General features: G+C 40.2%; 1 protein-coding gene across 11 annotated transcripts in view; it reads right to left on the bottom strand.

Annotated features, from left to right (window-relative positions):
* Utrn (utrophin) overlaps positions 1–21,414 on the bottom strand; it is a 507,746-nt gene that overhangs the window by 235,877 nt on the left and 250,455 nt on the right. For 9 of the 11 annotated variants that reach the window (XR_013045087.1, XM_076552746.1, XM_076552748.1 and 6 more), the window contains 2 exons: positions 19,885–20,039; positions 8,272–8,461 (listed from right to left, as the gene is read on the bottom strand). Coding sequence is in view for 10 of the 11 variants with exons in the window: in XM_076552746.1 (XP_076408861.1) it covers positions 8,272–8,461; positions 19,885–20,039 (345 nt within the window). In the remaining variant the exon portion in view is untranslated. Of the gene's footprint in view, positions 1–1,580; positions 2,265–8,271; positions 8,462–19,884; positions 20,040–21,414 lie in introns of those variants that run through there. The other 2 variants (XM_016002911.3, XM_076552752.1) reach the window with 2 other exon arrangements.

Below are 21,414 nucleotides of genomic sequence, written 5' to 3'. Positions count from 1 at the left end.
CAGTAACTTGACATGTGTTTATTTAGGGTCTTGTCATGAAACCGGTCAAGAGCTTTCTCCAGCACCTGAATTTTGCTTTGTGCATAGAACTAAACTCATCCCGTGGCCATATGACTCAAACACTCCTCTGCTTTGATTAAAGTAGTCATGGAAATAGATGAGAAAAATGACCCAGCTTTTTTTTTTAACGCTTCATACATGTATACTGTTAGCTTTTTAAAGAAGTAACATGTATTAATGATTCATATATCTATACTGCTAGTTAAAAATAAAATAATACACATTAGTCAATGGGTTTTTCTTCTCTAATATCAAAACCGGATTTCTGTAGAAAATGTGAATGTGTTACTAAAACATAAAGATTCTTTGAAGTAGGTGAAATAAATCACAACATATCCAACAGTTAGTTGTGTACTTTTACAGCTGAATTAATAAGTTGGACCAAGTTTTAAATAATACAAATGAAAAAAACCACTAAATATTTCTTCAAAGCATGGCTCACTCCCTCAATCTATTTCCTAAAATTATATTTTTAAAAAGTCAGTTTCTGAGAGGAGATACATTAAATTTCACTGTAACACAAAACAATGTGATAAATTAAAATAAACAGAAGACAGCTTCCCAGCCCCCATCCATTGCCATATAGGCAGAGTCTAGGAGATCAGACACATCAAATTTTATATCATCAGAAAAACATCATCCTAAGGGGCAGGCTTTCCAATTACAGATCAGTTGGTCTTTTAAAGAACAGTGAGATTCCTCCTTTAGATGCATACTAAGAATTTTACAGGGAGAAAGCATGTTACTGTAATGATATAAAAATTGACTTCTATTATAATCTTCCTTTACATGCTATCATCTCATTTTTTTAAAAAGTAACAAGACAGTAGGAACCTTGAATAGTATAAAACCACAGGCAATAACAAATACTAATCCAAAGCAATACAGGAGCTAGCTGGGCAGCTTGTGTTTAGAATGACTGACACTGTATTCAATATGTATAACTGTCAAACAAGTCACAACCTAAAACACTACTTAACCCACCTGTCCACAGAAAACGGAGTTCTTCAACTTTAATAACAACATGCAGAGACTCCAGGAATATAAGAAATGTTTATGATGGGGCTAATCTTGCTTTTAAAATGGACATTACTTTTCTTAATAGGGAAAAAAATCAGCTATGAAAAGATGAACGCGTTAAGCAATCTGTTGAAAGATCATTTCAAGCTCTCTGATTTTGCTAGAGTTTAGCATTGGATTAATGTGTCACTAAATATTAAGATATTGCAAAGTACCCCAGAGGTAACAGGTCTTAACGAAAATAGTTTGTCATATTTTCTCCAAACAGCCCATCTCAGAAGACAAGGTTGTGAATGGTAAAATAAACATGTACTAAAACAGTACTTGTTTCCAAGGCTTAATTAAATTTTAAGGTAGCGATTCCTCTTAACAGCTTTTGCGATCAGTTACTAGGAAAGGGGGTTTCTCCTTTCCTTCATAAGACCCTGAAAGAGGAGTATTTTTTAACCAGGCAACAGTGGATTCGTTAGACACCCGACTCCCTATTTCCAATCAGTTACCTTACACAGCTTCTGGTAGCGCGGGGAGGAAACAGCCATCCTTTGTAAACGATGTAACAAAACCACAACTTTCTGCAGAGACGTTCTCACCACGGCCATCATTTTAAGTTTACCACACTTCTGAAGACTCCTCAGAATTTGCATTATAAATGAAGAGCAGCGATCATTTCCTCCCGGTCACTGGGCAATGATTTGCCAATTCTCTGAGCATGCTCGTTTCCAGAAATGCATTTGAAAGATACAGGGAGGGGGGGGGGGGTTAAGGTTCTAGAGAAAAGGAGGCTGGGATTCCGTCAACTTCTTGGTCTGACAAAAACACTGACGAACGCTACCCAGACAGCCCCCAGCAGATGCTCACAGCCAGGACCTGCTCAGCCTGGCGTGGCTAGAAGAGAAGGAAGTTGCAGGGCAGCCAAGCGCTGCCGGCGGCGGCAAGGAAGGAGAGCGCTCCGGAGCCAAGAGGATATTAAGTGAAACGCTAAAGCTGAAGATACAAAGCCGACTTCCCCTGGGGACAGAGAGTGAACAGTGCCCCTGCCACTGCCACGGTGCATGCCTGATAGCTGCTTCCCATGAGGAGACCGAGTGGCAGTGAGCCTGGCGCTCTACCGAGGGATGCTAGCACTCCCGGCAGAACGCAGCTCAGGCTGTGCTTGTGGGATGCGTAGAAATACTGAGGAGCACAGAGGGATCTGTCTTGGAGGACCGAAGCCCACATCCTCTGTGCTGATAAATCACCTTGAGTCAGTCTGGCCACAGCATCATCTAAAACAAAACCGAACATATTTACGGAGGCACACAGGTTTACCTAAGTCTCCAAGGCAGAGCAGAAAGGTGGGCTTCCAGGTCCCTGCAGAGGAGCAAACCATGCTAGAAATCAAATAGGACCCTTCTAAGTAAACACCCAAGTTAATAAAAAAGAAGCCTGCATTTGAGTACAGAGCACAACCAACTCCTCCATCTCCCTCTCACTCATGATCTCATTTTGTCATGAAGATGTTATATTCATGAATAGGAAATCCAAGATGACAATTGTATAATGCCATATGAAGGGCCAGTGCAGATTTGGTGTGTGTGTGTGTGTGTGTGTGTGTGTGTGTGTGTGTGTGTGTGTTTAACTTATGTATGTGTGCATGTGCGTATACATGTTTGAGACACATTTCACATGATACCAGTTCGGGTACAGTGTCTTAGAGGACCAGAGTATCCCAGGATGATTAAGTGGCTGGGTAAAAGGGCAGAACCAGGTAGAAGCCTCATATGTTTCTCATTATCAAGGTCCTGGCTACTGTAATCACCCAGGGAACATTTCCCATTCAACGCTCCCTAATGTTAGGATCCTGTAACAGAAAAGTGGCATTTCACTGACATCTTTTCTTCCCTTCCTTCCCCGGCTCCTCATCTCTCATGCTAGTGTGATTTAAACTCTTAGACTGGGTCTAACAGAGCTGGTTCATCAGGAAGTCTTCAGCGGGCTTCAGCATGTGAATATTTTCCATCAGCTCCTTGTCGAGGATCTATACTGCCTCCTTCTGGTGAGGCTGCCAAAGCCAAAAACAGTCCATTATCATAATTTAAAATGTTAAGTTCTTAGGCAAATAGGAAGAAACAGATTAGTGATGAGTCAGGGTCAAGAGACTGCAGGGTTGAGAACAGGGACTGATCCTAAAGGGAAAAGTGGATTTCTAAGATGTTATATGATCTACATCGACAGTAGCTATGGCTACACATCTCTGAGTATACAAAAGAATTAAATTATAGAATGTAAATAAACAGTGCATTATGTGTGACTCGCCGTAAGGAGATTTGCTATAAAAATATGAAGTTACAAGTTGAGCATGTTTCACCTGAAATGCTTGGGACCAGGAGTATCTGGGACTTCTGTTTTTTTGCATTATGGAATAAAATATTTGCATAAACACAATGAGAATTCCAAAGGTAGGATCCAAGCCTACACACAACAGTCAATTGTGTTTCACACATACCTTATTTCTTTAACATTATTAAGGATTCTGTGCAGGGAACAAAACATCATGGTGTGGAATTCTTCCCTGGGAGGCATCATGTTAGCATTCAACAATTTATGGATTTTAGAGTGTCTTGGTTTCAGAATGCTTTATTAAGGATGCTTCACTTGCATAATTCCTGTCCCAGAGCCAGCAGGAGAAACAGGTGTTTGCCCCACAAGCACATTGTTGGGTACAAGGGAGGAGCTGGATGATCTGGGAAGCCTTCTTCTACAAGATGAAAGAGCAAAACCAGGCTAGCAGCAAGCACAGGGCAGGACAATACAAAGATCCTAAACCACAAAGTCTTTCAGAGCAAACCCAGCCCATTCTCGCACGCACTCCATAAAAGCCACAGGGATGCAGGCGTTTATCCAGAAAAGTGTCTCAATTTGAACTGATACTGCTAAAATTCAGAGCTTCAGTTAAAAATGTAATTAAAAAAAAAAAAAAGATTGTCCTAGACTGTGGCTATGAAAATGAAGATGAATGTGCCAATTAATAAATTGGTTTTTAAACCAACAACAGCATCTCCTTAAAAAATAAATAGCCAAATTCGGCACCTTCCCCTGGATGCTACATACACATCTCACTGTGGTTTAATCAAAAGAGAACCTGACATTACCCCTTCACCCTCCAAAGAAGTTTGGACTCTTGTTCTGACACCTTCTTCTACATTCCGAACCTCAAACTGGACCACCACATACAATCTTGTCTTCACTCCCTCCTAGCCAAGGCCTTAGACTCACGACAGTGCTATATTTCTAGTGACTATCACTTTTGGCATGCACAGCTACCTGCGTATCTTAGCAGGCTCCCTGTTGTTTCTGTCATGAAGTACGAATCCATTTCTAATAACGCCATCAGCTAGATTCCTGTAAGTCAAGACTTTACCAATTCACTCTCTTGGTTAATCCCCTTTACGGCATCTCCTATCACCAGCAGATTAAACACAAACTACATAGCCAGGTGCACAAGGCCCTCCATGTACTGGTCAGCTCTCAAGCTTCTCTTTCCTCCAAGTCCTCAAGATTAAGTTTTCTCTTGCTAAAAAAAAAAAAAAAAAAAAAACTCTGATGAGGAGAAAATCCAAAACATAAATATAAGAATCCAAATGATTACTTGTCCTTAACAGAAATGGCATGCTGAAAATCACAGGCCCAGAAATTCTTCATCTGCTATTATGCTCCCAAGCCCTTCTTTATTAAAATATATCCAGGATCATCTTTAAACTGAACATGGTTTGTATATTATATCTCCATGGAATACCTCTGTGGTTTAACATCTGGTTGGCACAAGACATGAATCAAATATAAACAGTGAACATGTCATCTCAGAATAGATAGATAGATAGATAGATAGATAGATAGATAGATAGATAGATAGATAGATAGATAGATAGATAGATAGATCATAGATAGATAACAGGATAGCTCCATCCATCCATCCCCTGATCATGTAACACAAATACACTGACGTCACCACCACACCTTTCACAGAAATCTCAGGTGGCTCACCACTACCAGTCGCTCAACACCAGCAAATTTACTTCATAATTTCATGTCTTCTCTGGTTTCTTCAAACACCTTTCCATTTCTGAATAAGTTTCCATTTGACATCACTCACACAAATAAGAATAATATACAAGCCCATGGGGAAAGTAAAATTCCTTTATCTCAGAAATGCTCAGTCAAAGGCACTAAGTCTCTAACAAACATGCACTTGTAAGGTGCCAAAAACGAAGTCATGCATTTTTTTTTTTAAGTAAAACAGAGGGAGAGCTGAGCATCCAGTATAGGAGCAAGAGTGAAAACCATGTAAATTACCATAAGGTGAGACATCCTGAAGACAAATAAATGCACATTTATCTTCAGATACACAGGTATCTGACTCAGCTGTTAGCAAAGGCCCTCCTTCACATGAACCCAAACAGACTATTTTAGCAACATTAAATTATTTCTGAGAAGCAATTACCGCACACGTTATCTTCTCATATTTTAGCCAGCAGCTTCTCGGCTTGTCACCATTTGCCATAAGACAAGGGCGCTTCAGCTTAGTTATTTTTATTTAAAAGATTCCTAGCATTTCTATTTAAATTTATTTCTCCCATAGCTTGAATATTCATTAAATATTGAGAGGAGCTGGCGCTATGGTAAGAATATATCCTAAGAGAAAACGTGTGAGAAAAACATCATTAGACTCTGCAACGGGTCTGGGTGCTGCTGGTCGCAGTCATTAGCAGGGTGCATTCGGAGCCTTCTTTCCTCACTGGAAGTTGTTGCTTACTGGAGTGCATCGTCCAAATAGCATTGAAATTAACACCATTACATAAATTAAATATCTGCGAACATGCGCAGCTCAAACTTACAGTTGCCTAAATCATAAAGTAGGCAACATTGTCCACCATTTACCCACACTGAACGCTGGCTGTAGATTCCTAAAATCCAGATGAACGCAAAATAGTTTAGCAATTCACATTAATGGTCAGAGTCTGAGAATCCCGAGGGTGAGACAAAAGAGCACATTTAACTTTGATGCTTTCATGATCACACTCATCACCCAGTGACAGAAGTTGTGTGCAATGAATAAGCAATAAGCAAACAGACGATTTCCTTGCTATTTGCTTTTCCTTTCTTTTTAAACTTTATTTGTGTTGGAGGGGGGGTACCTTTGTGTGCATGTGTCTACGTGGCTGTACTTGGCCATCCGTGAACGTGTGAGGTGACAGGTTGACATCAAATGTCTTCCTCAATCACTCTGCATTTTTGGAAACACGACCTCTCACTCAAGCTGGAGTCCATAGTTTGTGGTAGATCTGTTGGCCACTGAGCCCCTGGGATCAAGTGTCTCCACCCTTTTACCCACAGCTTGGGCGAGAGACACACCACAAGACCATCAGACTACCACCACACTAGGCTCTTTACATGAGTAAAGGGATCCAAACTCAGGTCTTCATGCCTCTGTGGCAAATGCCTTGCCCACAAAGCCACTTTTTCCAGCCTCTCTGACTCTTCTTCATCTCACTATGAAACAATAGGAATCTTCACACATAAGGGCAAGTTATATATAAGCCCATTCTAAACAGGTTTGCTTTAAGAGAGGTTTTTCAAACTCATTTTGTGTGAGGTTTTGTTTTGTTTTGTTTTGTTTCATGTGTATGGGGTGGGGCAGTGCAGCTTACAGCACTCACGTTTTAACATGTTGAATGACAATTATTCCTAACTTAGAAAATATTTTATTCTTTGCTCATATATTATATTCCAACTGCAGTTTCCCCACCTTCCAGTGCCCCCACCACCTCCCCTTGTCCCCAGATCCACTCCTCTTTAGAAAAGAGCAGGCTTCCCAGGGATATCAACAGAACATGGCATAACAAGTTACAATAAGACTAGGCACAGACCCTCGTATCAAGGATGGATGGGGCAACCCAGCAGAGGAGGGCGAACATTCCAAGAGCAGGCAAAAGAGTTAGAGACAACCCCACATCCACTGTTAGGAGTCCCACAAGAACTCCAATTTTAAGAATAATGGTTCCAAGAAAGTCTCTGGACTTTTAATCCAGACCCACATAGCTGATGACATTTTACAACAGGGTCTTTTAGATGTTTCAAGAGAATAATATCCCTGAGAATGGATTCAACTGTAGAAGTCAGAGTGAAGCATATTTGCTCAGGATCTACTCCTGGAACACTGTGTGAACAAGAATAGCATCCTCATCATCGAAGAACTGTGTGACCAACCAGGGTAGGTAAAAAGAGGCATCAAGTGGCAGTAGAATGCAAGCTCACTGGAATACCAGGAAACAGTAGCTCACATGATGAATCCATGTGTTTGCAAACAATTCTCAGCATAGAGAAGGAAGGAGCTGTACAGCTGGGGCACACAGGAGACGCCCCCACTGAAGTAACTTGTGAATTGGGCTGTAGTTGAGAAGGTTTACCTATGATTGAGAAGAAGAGGAAGATCCACATACCAAAATAAGAGAAGGGCAACTCAAGAGCACAGAAGTGCTGGTACTTGGAATTGGAAGAGAAATTTTGGCATGTACCATAAAATTTCACACAAATTTGTTTTAAAGAAGAGTTTTAATATTATCACATTTCTTAGAATGAGATTTGAACCTCAGACTATGTATGGAATCATAGTTCTAAAGAAAAAATATATATATAATGCCTTTGAGCCTAAGAGCTTTGGCTCTAATTGAGTCACAGAGATGAGAAGTTTCTATAACAAGTATTTATAATAAGTGTATTATAAATAAGATAAACATATTTATAGTAAGTATTATAATAATAATATAATAATTCTCTATTCATATGAAGGTGAAATATCCTTATAATTTTATATTCAATAACACTAATGGTACAAGGGCTTAAAATGACAGAAAACCAAGCAACCTTGAGTACCTGTTAGTACACAATCATTACTTGTATAAAGTAATGCATAAAGGTGGATCTTTACCCTAAAACTAAGTATAAATTTTATACTTAATATTAGGGTATACTTAAGTATATTAAGTGTAAAAGTATTCTGTAGATCATATCTAAGAAATCAGTTATTCACAGAACAGCATGTATTCCATAACTGAATGAGTGGACAACCTCACCCTGGAACAGTAATCAATGTACATGTAGCCACACAAGGTTCAGTAGGAGATTGCTGTCCATGGCTTCCCACACACTTACCAGCATCTGCTGTCTGAGCTGCCTGGCCAGGACGCTGTCCTGAAGAGCATTCTCCCGCTGAGAGGCATCGGCCAGCACATTCACTGTGGTTTCTGCTTCCTGAAGCCACTTGACCAAGTTCTCCAAGTCTTTACGAGAAGTCTGCACTGTCCGCAGTTCGGCCTCCAAGGCACTCTGTCTGTCAGCGATGCTGAAAGAAACAATATGGCAGACACAGTTCTGTGACTTACACGGTGACATCCTACATCATGTGTACCTAATTAACATAACTAGCCTCAGAGGAACTGCCACCCTTTAAGCCACCAAATGTAACTGTGTGATTTCTTCATCTGTTGGTCTAAAATAAAGTTAAGGAAATTTAAAGTGATTTGTGAGATACCAATACAGAAACATAGAAATATTAACAAAACCACAGCCACACCATCAAATAATTGTGCCTGTGTTTTACATATCATATTTGTACATTAACAGATTTATTTGTACATCACAGATTTATGCCAATATCCATGGGCTGCAATAAAAGGGATTTCAATCAAAAGGCAATAACAACACATATTCATATATCACCAAATGAATGGGAAGGAGCAAAATAAAAAAAATTTTAAGATTTAAAAACAAATAAGGTAAGGGCTAATGTGTGCAGCTCAATGATAAAGCAATCGCCTAACATTCAGAAGGCCCTGTGCCCAATCCCCAACACTACAAAGAAAATAATAACATTTGGCACTTGCTAAAATAATCCAAGTAAACACAAGTTGATTTAATAATACTTGATTTAACATCTTTAATACCATAATAATGTTTAGTGATATTAATTTAATATTTAATAATATTTAGAAGACACTGGACAAATAAGCCTCTATGAATGTGTCATTAGTTCTACATCAAAACTGGAGCACTGGAAGTTATTTGAACTGGAAAAGATACACACCTGCATAGTCAACATTTAACATTATATACCTCAACGCTTCCTTGTGGGACACAGACAAGTCATTCTTAAAATGGGTACTGGGCTGGAAAGATGATGGATCCATGATTAGGAGTGCCTCATGTACAATCACGAGGATGGGAGTTTGGGCCCCAGAAAGTAACAAGTCCACAACTGCCTGGACCTCCAGCTCCAGGGGATACAACACAATTCCTATTCTGGCCTCTATGCAGGCAGGCACACAGATGACAGACAGACAGACAGACAGACACACACACACACACACACACACACACACACACACACACACACATGCACACATACACACACACATATGTACAATTTAAAATAAATCTTAATTTTAAAAACTGGGCACCAACAATTTTAGTCCTATTTATTTAGACCCAAGAAAATTGGAACTGCATGTCCATACAAAGTCTCATACATCAATGTTTAGAACATTATTATTCAGAATATAGAAACAACACCATGGCTCATCATATGAAGGAAGATTGATTAGTTAATCAATGGAATATTATATGGTAATACATGAACAATTACTCAATCGTAGAATCAAAAAAAAAAAAGTCCTAATAAATAGTCCACCACTCATGTACCACAAAACCATTAGGCGAAGAGAAGGAATCCACATACTGAAAGACATGTATTGTGAGTTCCCACTTGTGGGACACCTCTAAATCAGATAAACTAAAAGAGAGTGAAAGCAAATGACGCCCCCCCACACCCCCCCCCCCGGACCACAAACAACCCAAACAGGAACTGAAGAGTAAAATGCGGTCCATGCATGCAATGGAATACGACTCAGACACCGAGACAAAGTATGTTCAATGACATGGGCAAGCTCTCGCATTCACTCTGCTAAGTAAAAGAAGCCAGATTTAAAAAACAAAACAACAACAACAAAAACAAACAAACACTCCAGTGAATCCATTCATGTGACACTCTGGGATGACATAATCCCATCAGCATTCACTCCCTAAAATTCCTCTAGTCACATCCGTCTAGAAAATGAACCCAAATTATCTTACTTGTAATTTTCCTGAGAAAAGAAATTATAATTTATCAGCAATTTCTTTTCCCAACTTTATCCTCTACTTTTCTCTCATATTCTCTTTATGTCCACAGAACATGTTTCAGTTCCTTCTAGAATATTATTGATGGTACGACCATGTAAAAATTTTATATCCACATTACAGTGTGCTTCCCACCATCTCCATTAACAAAGTCACACACCTGTCTTTTAAAGTTTAGAGCCTGTGTCTTCTAGACTATTCCTTCTTAGTTACATTCCCTCACTCTGGGCTTTTAAAAGGTCAGTGAGCCACTTTATATAAAAAATAACCATGTGTGTTCTAGAAAGGTCCTTAGATTCTGATCTAGTCTCACACTACACTTTATACTATATAGAGATTTCTTATCTGCCCACTTACTCTACAAACTATAGGCAGAAATAGTTTTCCATAGTTCCACATTCCTCAGAGTCCTTACTGCAGAATTATGACATTTATAAGCTGTCAATCTAGCCATAATATGCCTTTGAGATTTGTTCGTAAACACCATTTTCCCTGAAGACTGTGGGTTATAGACTACATAAGACTTTACATATCATGAGGAAGAAAAATTCTAGAACCAAAGAAATAAGACTCCCAACACCAGGAAATACCAGGTGCTCTTTCATCATGAGAAGGGGAATCAGAGAGAAGAGAGTGCATGGCAAGCTAATAAATTACCTTTAAGACCCCTCGTAGGCTACCCTGAGAAGAAAAGGGCCTAATTTTGCTTCCTCCTCTGTCTTTTTTAACCAGGGATGTGGCTTGGGGTGAATCATTTAAAACCTTTGATTTATTTGGACCATCCTTAAAAGGAAGAGCTCAGGCTAGAGGAATGAGAGAGCCACTGCAGACACCCCAGGAGTCCTTTCCAACCTGTGCCCCCCATTGCTATGACGACAGAAGCTAAGGCAGGGGTTCCTCCATTGTCGCCCCATGCTAGCTACAAATTCCACTTCATTAGAGAGTCTCTCTCTATACAGGAAATGTCACTGGTGGATCCGTGAGCAAAGTGTAGACAGCAAAGAGGCAGGGGGGCACCGATCCCCCGGCTCCCAGGGCACATATGTGTGTGTGCACAGATGCACATGTGTGTGCAGAAGCTAACAGACAAACTCTGATGTCATTCCCGAAATGCCATCTTTTTTTTCCCCACAGTCTCTCAGAGGCCGAGGACTTCCCATGCAGGCTACACGGGCTGGCGACTGAGCCCCTGGGATCCGCCTATCTCTGCCTCCCGGCCCTGGGATTACAGGTATACACTAGCATGTCTGGCTATTTTTACTTTTTTCAAACATAGGTTCCGGGTAATCAAGCTCAGGTCTTCGTACCAACTCTTACCTGAGTCTCAAATAAGCCCAGAAAGAGGTAGAGGACATCCTGAGAAACAGATGCGTGGGTATAGAGGAAGGAGGAAGGAGTAGACTATGACTGGAATACAGTTTTTAACTTGAGGAAATTTCTGTTTAGAAGACAAAGGCAGAGACTTTTTTTTAAAATCTAAACCTTTAAACCTATAAAACCAAAAAAAAAAAAAAAGAAGAAGAATAGGCTGAAAACATATAGGATATAACATTTGAAGTCTATAAAAGAGGGACTTTAGCTAAAATATTTTTATGCTTCAAACAAAAGAAATAACTGGCTATAGGACACAAAGAAAATAGAAATAGCTTCACATAGAAGCTGTAAGGACATCCATGGGTGACAGATTTGTGATCATTTATATTAAAGGGAGCTAAGATTTTCTAAAATATGAACTCTTAGCTTTCACATGATATCCGTAATAAAAGTCGCCGTGCTAGTCTATAAAATAAGCCGATAGCCATTTTGTAACATAAAATATGGCCACCCACATAGCAGGCTTTTGAAAATGTCATTTTAAAGATGTTAGGCAATATTTGGTATTTTAAGCTGTAAAATGTAATGTACTGTTCAATGAAGGGTGTGAATTGCTTATAATTGGTCAAAGAGAATGGTCTTACAAATGCATGGTTTTTAAAAAAAAAAAAAATGCAAAAGGAGTTTTTAGGAAAGCCACAATTGTATGTGGCTAATGTTGATGTTTTAAAAGGTGACCTCTACACTGGTATACGATTCCAATGTATTTATCTCTTTCTGAGTAGAAAATGGTGGCACTAGTCTGAGTGGCAGGTAGAAAACTTAGAGTGATTGCTTCAGATTTTACTCCCTTGAAAACAAAATTAACATGTTCCTGAAATACATGCTAACACACACCGTGTGGGGAAAGCACCCAAGTGAACAGTGAGTATTGCTGAAATATCCTGTGCTCTTCCGGTGAGCAGTCCTTGCTATATAAAGACTGGGTCTTTACCAAGACATTTAAAAATTCATTCCACGGGATTTGAGGAGACTGTGTGCTAAGACGCTAATCCTAGACCACTTAAAAGGCTGAAGAGGCCCTGCCTCCAACTCATGATGCATAGTTGTAGGTGACACACCAGAGCAGCGACCTCCCCTGGGACTGCTACTGCCACCAACACCAAAATAGACCACCCGGACACTTCCATGGGAGGCTCTGTCTCTCCACATCTTCTTTATTTGCTTCCTTGTGTATTTAAACTAGATCACATCTCACATTTGTCTTCATTCACCAACCAATATTATACGTCCAAATCTTTCCCAACATGCCCCAGTCTGCCTTCCAAAGGCACCTTCCATCAAACCCTGGAGCTCACACTGCACAATCAGCCAGCTCCCCTGTAGCCCAGTCTCCTCAGGTCAAGCCCTCATCTGGCCTTCACCTCCACTGAATCCTTGAGCCCAAAATTACCATGCCTTCCATTCCTCCCTATTCCTGTCCAATCTGGCTGTTCCTCCTCACAGCACACTTCTCTAAAATTGTTTCTACAAATTGTTTGCACTTTCTGGCCTCCATAGTGTTTTTCTCCCCAAACCCACGGTGTCTCCCAGTTCAGTGGTCAATATCTGTTAAAATATCCAGTCTTTTATTATTCCCACTATATCAAGCCCCATAGCTAACCCACCAAAGCGGCATCCAAAGCACAGGTAGAGCTTACAGCTATCCACGGCTGGATTCCCAACAACCAACCATGTCCCCATTTCTAAACTAGACCTAGTAGTCACTTCCTTTCGGCTCTTCCCAATTATTCTTTCACCCCAGGGAACTATTCTCCAAGTGAGACCTACAGAGATTAAATTTTCATCAATACAAACAGTGCCAGGCCCCTATTCACCCCTCCCATAGCGTCCTGTTACACTCATGTCATTGAAATGCCTGCGCTTTACAAAGTGCACATCTGGCCTCTGCCCCCTCTCCCCTCACATCCCAGGCCCAATGACTTTTACAACTGCTGTTTATTCTGGAACTTTCTTCAGCTTTCCTTGACCCCCAGAAGGAGCTTAAGTAGCGCCTCTGACGTTTGCTTTCCTAGGTTTTCCAACTCTTCCTAAGTCTCTTCCTAACACTGTTCTGCTGACTTATTTTACAACCCCCAAACAACCTCCTAGAATTATGGATTTTTTTTCCCCTCAACTCCTCCCATACTCCATGGTTTCCCTTATAGAACGTAAGCTTTCTGCATGCAGGTACAAATATAGTTAAGGTTGATTCTTTGGGACTCTCATCGAGCCTGGCCGGCTAGAGGCTAATAAGCAGTTCTTTAATTAAATGATTAATTCACTAAAGGAATAAAAAAACAAATGAAGGAAAAGACAAATACTGCCCATTAGCTCTCTAATGTATTTGATTCAGACCTGAGAAAAATGTCTGCCTGTCGGAGCCTGATACAAACTGACCATAGAGGCAGTCCCAGCATGTGCCACAAACAGTGCTCATGAAGGCTTTGTTTTTTTCAAGGGCAGAAAAACAATACATGGAATGCTAAATAACAGAAAAGACAAATATAGAAGAGAGTAATTTTTATACTGCCAAGGCTGGTGACAGAAACGAAAGAAACAGACTGAAATCTAAAGGTGGCTACGAGGGAAAGAAGTTACCTTCCAAGAGGATGAATCAAGCTGGCTGACCCAAATCTCTGAATCTCGTACTGGTAAACAACCGAGAAGGAAACAACTGCCTGCCCCAAAGAAGAGTGACACCTGCTCATTTTAAGAGCTCAGTCAGTGGTCGAGCCTGGCCAAAGTCAGGCCAAAGTGGTGACCCCGATACGATATCGTTCATTGACCGCTCTTAAAAGGCATTGACCAAACTGAGGAACGATCCAGGCTTAGAAGAACGAACCCTTTTTACTTAATTTACAGAGACGATAAGCAAGCACTAACTGTGAGCAAGGGAAATGAAATCAAAGCTTTGAGATACGCAGCAAAACACACTGGGAAAGCGATCGTGGTCCAGAATCTAACAAATTCAATCTTTTTTATTTCCGAGTCTCAGGCTGCCTCAAACTGCCTGTGTAAAGGAGGAGTTCCTTGAACTCCTGATCTCCCTATCTCTTGAGTGCTAAGATTACAGGCGACGGTTGTCATACCCAATTTATGCAGCACTTGGGAATCAAACCCAGGTCTTTATACACTAGACAAGCCCTCTACCAACTGAGCTATAGCCCCAGCCCACGGACTCAGTCTTCAGAGTTCACGAAACTTCTATCAGTCCTTGTCAACTACATCCGGTCCACGAGTATTAACGAAAAAGGCAGCGTCGTCCGAAAAGAGGAAAATAGAGCTATTCTGGCTCATCAATTTGAACTCTATGCATGGCTCCCCATCTTTAAAGTTTTCAACTCTTCCCAGGATTGTTGGACTTGTGCTTTAGCACAAAGCACTTGAATACAACATAAATTAAGCAAGTATGATGATTTCACTAACCAAGATAATTGGATTTCTAGAGAAGTTTCATCGACTAATAAAGACTGAGTGTATCGCTAATGCATTCATTAAAGCAGATAATCCAACACTTTATCATGAGGATCAGCAGACACCGTTCAGAATGACAAACCAACAGCTACAGACTCCACTTTCTGCACATCAGCCATACAAAGCTCTGCAAAGTGTGACCACCTACGAGGAAGACACAGTGGCATGGTGCTAATCTAGGCAACCTCTTCTGGAGCCGAGACCAGGCACCCAGAACGTTTAGATGTTACTTCTGATCTCACAGTAGTCCTACACATCAGACATGTTCTCCAATTTAGAACCGGGGTAAGGGAAACTCAGTGAGATGACCTAACTTGCTCAGGAGTCACACAGATGGCAGATGCATATGGTAGGCTTTAACCAAGGACTGTCAGAAACCTCACACCAGGCCCTCTGCTCTCCCTGTACCATCCTGGAAATGCCTTAAAACAAGCAGAGGAGAACAGGACCTTGTAGAATAAGGACAAGGAGAAATTCCACAGTTAATTAGTGACTCTTGAGAAACCACAGCATACAGCCACAGTACTGACTTCCTTTATAATCCTTCAGTACAGAGAACTCTATTTATATACATATACATGCATATATACCTCCATACCATTATACATGTGTATGTATATGCATATATATGTGTGTATATATAAGCACACATACCCATAAAATGTTATTTTATCCATGCAGAGCCTAAATATAGAGCTAAATAACCATTCAGACCCAAATCAGGCATCCACACTCCAGAATTTGTTATAAATTGACTATTTCTAAACCACCTGAAATGCTCTGAAATCTAATATATATATACATATATGTGTGTGTGTGTGTATATAATATATGTGTGTGTATATATATATATTACATATTACTAACATGATGCCACAGTGGAAAATTCTGTTTCATTTTTTTTAAACTACTTAACATGTTATATAAAAAAATCTTAACATGTTATAAAAACCTAAAAAAACCTTTAGGTTACACGTATATGGTAGATATGAAAGTTTTATTAGTTAATTAATTACAGTGCTGGAATGGCACAAGGCCTCGTACATGCTACACTCCCCAACTTACCAGGAACATTTACCGCACAATACATTCCATGTCATGTGACTGGAGTGCCATCTCCTATGTCTGTCACTACATGTCTCCAAGTTCCAACCACTTCTAGTCCCAAGCATAATAAGGGATACTTAACTTTGTGCAAACACATTTCAACTGTCTAAATTTGCAATAAATAATTAGTTAACTGGCATTAAAAAGGAAAGCAAAAAAACCTAAGAATTTTGTACATTAGAAAATGACTGTATCTATACTACAGATTATCTTCAGGGAGGTTAGGGGAAACACTCAAACATACTAATATTTATGCTCCCAGGAGGACGCCATTCACACTGAGCTACATAAAGACTATAATAAATACCCTCACATCAAAGGACAGTTTTCTGTTATCAGAGTTGTTTGGGATTTTTGACATTGTAGATAAAGGAACGAGGACCTTTAACTGTGTGAATGGTCGATTTCAATTCATACGAAACATCGCCATTGAAAGCTGATATTAAACTTCACTAACATTATTGAATATGCAAGTGTAACAGCCCCTCACCTCTGCAGAATTCCGCTGACAATGATGTATATTTAGAATACAGCTGTGAAGTGAGAGGAAGTGATGATAAAGGTCTGTCGGGGGGCCATCAGCGTGGCACAGTCATGGGCTAGAGATTGCCATATTATTCACAGACGCTCCCATATCTTTAATCTGATCTGCTCTCTACACACAGCGCAGATAAGAACCAGTAAACAGACTCACAGGCAGATCTGAGGAGCAAGTGTGCAGAACGAGCATTCACCAGCAATAGCTGACATTCTGATAACAAAGAAGAAAATTTCAACTCTTGCTAAAGAAAGTAAGAGCCTGGCTGTGTAGGCAAAAGGACCCGAATTCTAATCCCGCCTATGCTTGATGAGCTGTGTGGCCCTGAGGAATTGTTTACCTTCTCTGTGCTTCCGTTTGCTACCAATGCATGTTGATGAAGATGCTTCTGGTCTCTTAAGACTGCTGGGAGAATTACAGGAGCGTAGCGTGAAGTGCTTACTGCAGAGCAGGACAATGAGCAGCCACTCTGACCCACACACACTAAAACCACAGCAGACGCTCACCAGAGAGAGGCGGCAGCTTGTTCAGATTCCCACCCATGCTTCAGAACTCAGAGCATGGGCAGGATCGCCAGCTTTCAGTCTTACCAAAGTAGCACATGTCTGTTCTGTGTGACTTTGATCATGGCATTTAACTTCATGGAACTTTGGGAATGTGAGGCTAGCCCACGGGTTCTCAAAGGAGGTGTTAAGTGGATCTATGCCCAGAGTGAGGGTAGAAAAAACGTACTCCTTTCTCTGTCTTACTCTAAAGCTTAAGTGCATGGGATACAAGGAGACACACAGTACACTCCACGACTAAAGATCGAAGCTGATGAGGGAAGATTGAAAGTTCGATCCTAGTCTGAGCTACATTGCAAGTTCAGCTGTCAGTAAGACTCTGCCCCCAAAATAATTCATTAACTAATTAATTAAAATTTCAAAGTGTGTGGGTGGGGTTCTCAAAAGCTTCTAGTGGGAGATAGTTTTAAAATACTGGTCTAAAGTGGGTGTGAAACGTCTCAATCTGTCTTTATAACAACAAAGTCAAGAACACAAAAGAAGGTTAATATAATCTCACACCTTTCCTGAGAAAGTCAGGAATGGTTGGTTTATGTATTCCTGAGAGATGTCTACTTAGGACAGTTCAAGATGTGAAACACACTTAATCTCAACATAGACGCTCTAGCTGTCACTCCTGAAGGATCCTGTGAGCTACAGGTTGGTTGTATTTTCCAAACTCTATAAATAACGTTATCTAAACCGTGTCTAAATATTAATATGACTTATTTCTAAAATAATATAGACAGAGACTAAAGTAAAGCAAGTCCTTGTAACTACAACAAACCGGGGCTCTGTAGCCATCTCCACTTTGATAAATGAAAGATCACCTTGGAACATAATTCATTTTTAATTGCCTCCTCCATCTAATTTAACTGCAGCTAGGGGCTGTCTTAAGATATTTACAAAGTAAAGGCAAGAAAAGCCTTAAACAAAGCAGACAGCACATTTCAAAGTGAGTGGTCGAATTATTTTTTGGTGGGGGTGGGGAAGGGTGCAGGAATTGTTTATAATAAAAACAAAGATGGTTCTTACTCATGAGATTTCTGATAATGGATAAAACAGCTTTAAGGATTACCACACTCACTGCTGTTTTTAATTCACCTTCCTCTCTGTCTTAGTTATGAGATCTATCCAATCAATGTGTCATGATGCTAAAAATACCAAGAGTGTAGCCATTCAGCTTTAACTTTTGGCAAAGTTGTGTTTGTTGAGGTATTTATCTGGAACCTGAGTAAATCTCTAACACATATACAATCTCATGCTCTCCCCTCAGAATCTTCTTTCTTCGCAGAGTTTGCAGAACCATTTTAAAGAATCTAACTAAAAATGACATCTAGAAGTCCAACAAGGTGGCTTAATGATTTCCACCAAGCCTAACAACCTGAGTCCAATCTCTAGAACACGCGCAGTAGAAAAAAGAACCTACTCCTCCATGTTGTGCTCAGACCTCTAGACCAATGCAGTAGCACCCATGGGTACACATGTACACCACATACACACATACACAGACAGACAGACAGACAGACACACACACACACACACATACACACACAAAATAAAACAAATCTAGAGACAAAAATTCTTCCATGTTAAGCTACCATTAAATTATTGGAACTATTATGTCAGAAAGTACTCTGATATCAACTTTATCCACTGCAAAATAAACATGGTTTGATATCAAAATAATTTCCAGAAAATCGCAAGAGCATAGGAAAGATGTTTGAGAAGCCATAATTTCACTTCTATACAAGCACTGCCAGTAAGATGCATAAAATAGATACTTTGCTGGGCGGTGGTGGCACATGCCTTTAATCCCAGCACTCGGGAGGCAGAGGCAGGAAGGTCTCTGTGAGTTCGAGGACAGCCTGATCTGCAGAGTGAGTTCCAGGACAGACTCCAAAGATGTACAGAGAAACCCTGTCTCGAAAAACCAAAATAAATAAATAAATACTTTCTAACTGATGATGAACACAAACATACACTCTGATAAAAATGCTAACTACTGCTTACGGTTTCTCAAACCCTACAAGATGAACCTCTCTTATAAACACATGTGTCATTTTGGTTGTTCTAGACACACTGACTAGATGACAATGAGGGGAAGAAAAGATAATAAATTAGCCAAAACTCCGCACAGAGATTACTTCAGAGGTCAAGTGGTAAATTCAGAGTCCGCTCCTCATTTGAAGATGTTCCAGCCAAATATCACACATTTACTATAGTAATAATTAACACTAATATTACCCTAAAGCAGTTACAACTACCTGTGTTCCATACCAGAGAACTACAAAATGTATTCTACACATGTATAACACAAAATGGCAAGAGAAAACATTTTTAAAAATTACTAGCAAGGTTGAGAGAAAAATGCATTGTACAATTTCAAGAGCATATACAAATACACACTCTGCGCAAAGTATAATAATGTGTACTTTGTTCATCATAATGTAAAAGTAGAAAAAAATAATAAAATACACTTCTAGGATTAGCATATTTAGCCTACAAGAAAGCCAAGGGAATTGGATTCTCAAATAGGCAATGCACGTGTTCCTGCCAAGGCTTTCACGTTACCTCTGTTTGAGATTGATCCATGATGTTTTCAAGTACTCGGTGGTTTCTTTCACATTCCTGGTGTCATCGCTACCATATTCTTCCAGAAGTTTCTGCAGGACGTTTTCAAATGCCATGATGACACCATCGCCAGAACCCACTTCTTGAAGCAACAGCTAGAGCATAAGTTGAGGCACAGCTGTTAGAAATGGCCACTCAGGAACTAGTACTACCCAACCCTGGTATTCCTGGGAAGTTTTAGCACATTTTAGACACAGAACTCACACGAAGAAAGAAAATCAGAGGACAAATTCCAAAGTTTAAGCCAATATAATTCTAGAAGTAGGAAGAAAAGAAAAGGAAAGGAAAAGAAAGAAAAGAAAAAGAAAAAAGGAAAGGAAAAGGAAAAGGAAAAGGAACGGAAAGGAAAGGAAAGGAAAGGAAAGGAAAGGAAAGGAAAGGAAAGGAAAGGAAAGGAAAGGAAAGGAAAGGAAAGGAAAGGAAAGGAAAGGAAAGGAAAGGAAAGGAAAGGAAAAAGGAAAGGAAAAAGGAAAGGAAAAAGGAAAGGAAAAAGGAAAGGAGAGGAGAGGAGAGGAGAGGAGAGGAGAGGAGAGGAGAGGAGAGGAGAGGAGAGGAGAGGAGAGGAGAGGAGAGAGGAAAGAGGAAAGAGGAAAGAGGAAAGAGGAAAGAGGAAAGAGGAAAGAGGAAAGAGGAAAGAGGAAAGAGAGGAAAGAGGAAAGGAAAGGAAAGGAAAGGAAAGGAAAGGAAAGGAAAGGAAAGGAAAAAGGAAAGGAAAGGAAAGGAAAGGAAAGGAAAGGAAAGGAAAGGAAAGGAAAGGAAAGGAAAGGAAAGGAAAGGAAAGGAAAGGAAAGGAAAGGAAAGGAAAGGAAAGGAAAGGAAAGGAAAGGAAAGCCTGTCTGAGGAGGGGCTAGAAAGATGGCTCAGCATGCACTGTTCTTGAAGAAGACCTACGTTTAGTTTCTTGTACCCACACTGGGTCAGCTCAAAAATGCCTGGAACTCCAGCTTCAGGAGATGGACACTCTCTTCTGACCGCCACAGCTACCTGCACTCATGCACACATGCCCACCCCCCACCCCCCACCCCCCAACACACATATATACATACTTAAAAAATAATTAAAATAAATCCTTAAAAGAGAAAGTGCCTGAGAAATCAGGTGCACAGTGGGTGATAATAAAAGATGACCCATCTGAGGTGCCTGACTTCCTCAAAACCTTTGACTTCTTCATTCCGCTTGCTGTATATCTGATTCTCACAAGATATGAGTCATGTTAGAATAAACTAAGTTCTTCTATATGTGTTTGGAGACATGTCAAAGACTACCATGGTGGAAATCCTCTGCTTCTTACCCCTGAATCACTTTGCCCCTTATCCCTGGCTCACTCTGCTCCTTACTCCTGAATCACTCTGAGTGTTTGCAAATGTAACAGTTCAAATGGATCAAGATTTGTTAGGCATCGACCTAAATGTCATCACACTCAGTGTACCGTGGACACCAGCCCCTTCCCAGTTTCCCAACACTAGAAAG

Source organism: Peromyscus maniculatus, chromosome 16 (assembly GCF_049852395.1).
Source record: "Peromyscus maniculatus bairdii isolate BWxNUB_F1_BW_parent chromosome 16, HU_Pman_BW_mat_3.1, whole genome shotgun sequence".
Classification (NCBI taxonomy): domain Eukaryota; kingdom Metazoa; phylum Chordata; class Mammalia; order Rodentia; family Cricetidae; genus Peromyscus; species Peromyscus maniculatus.
The sequence above is the reverse complement of the archived record's forward strand: the minus strand, read 5'-3'. Positions and strand labels throughout refer to the sequence as shown.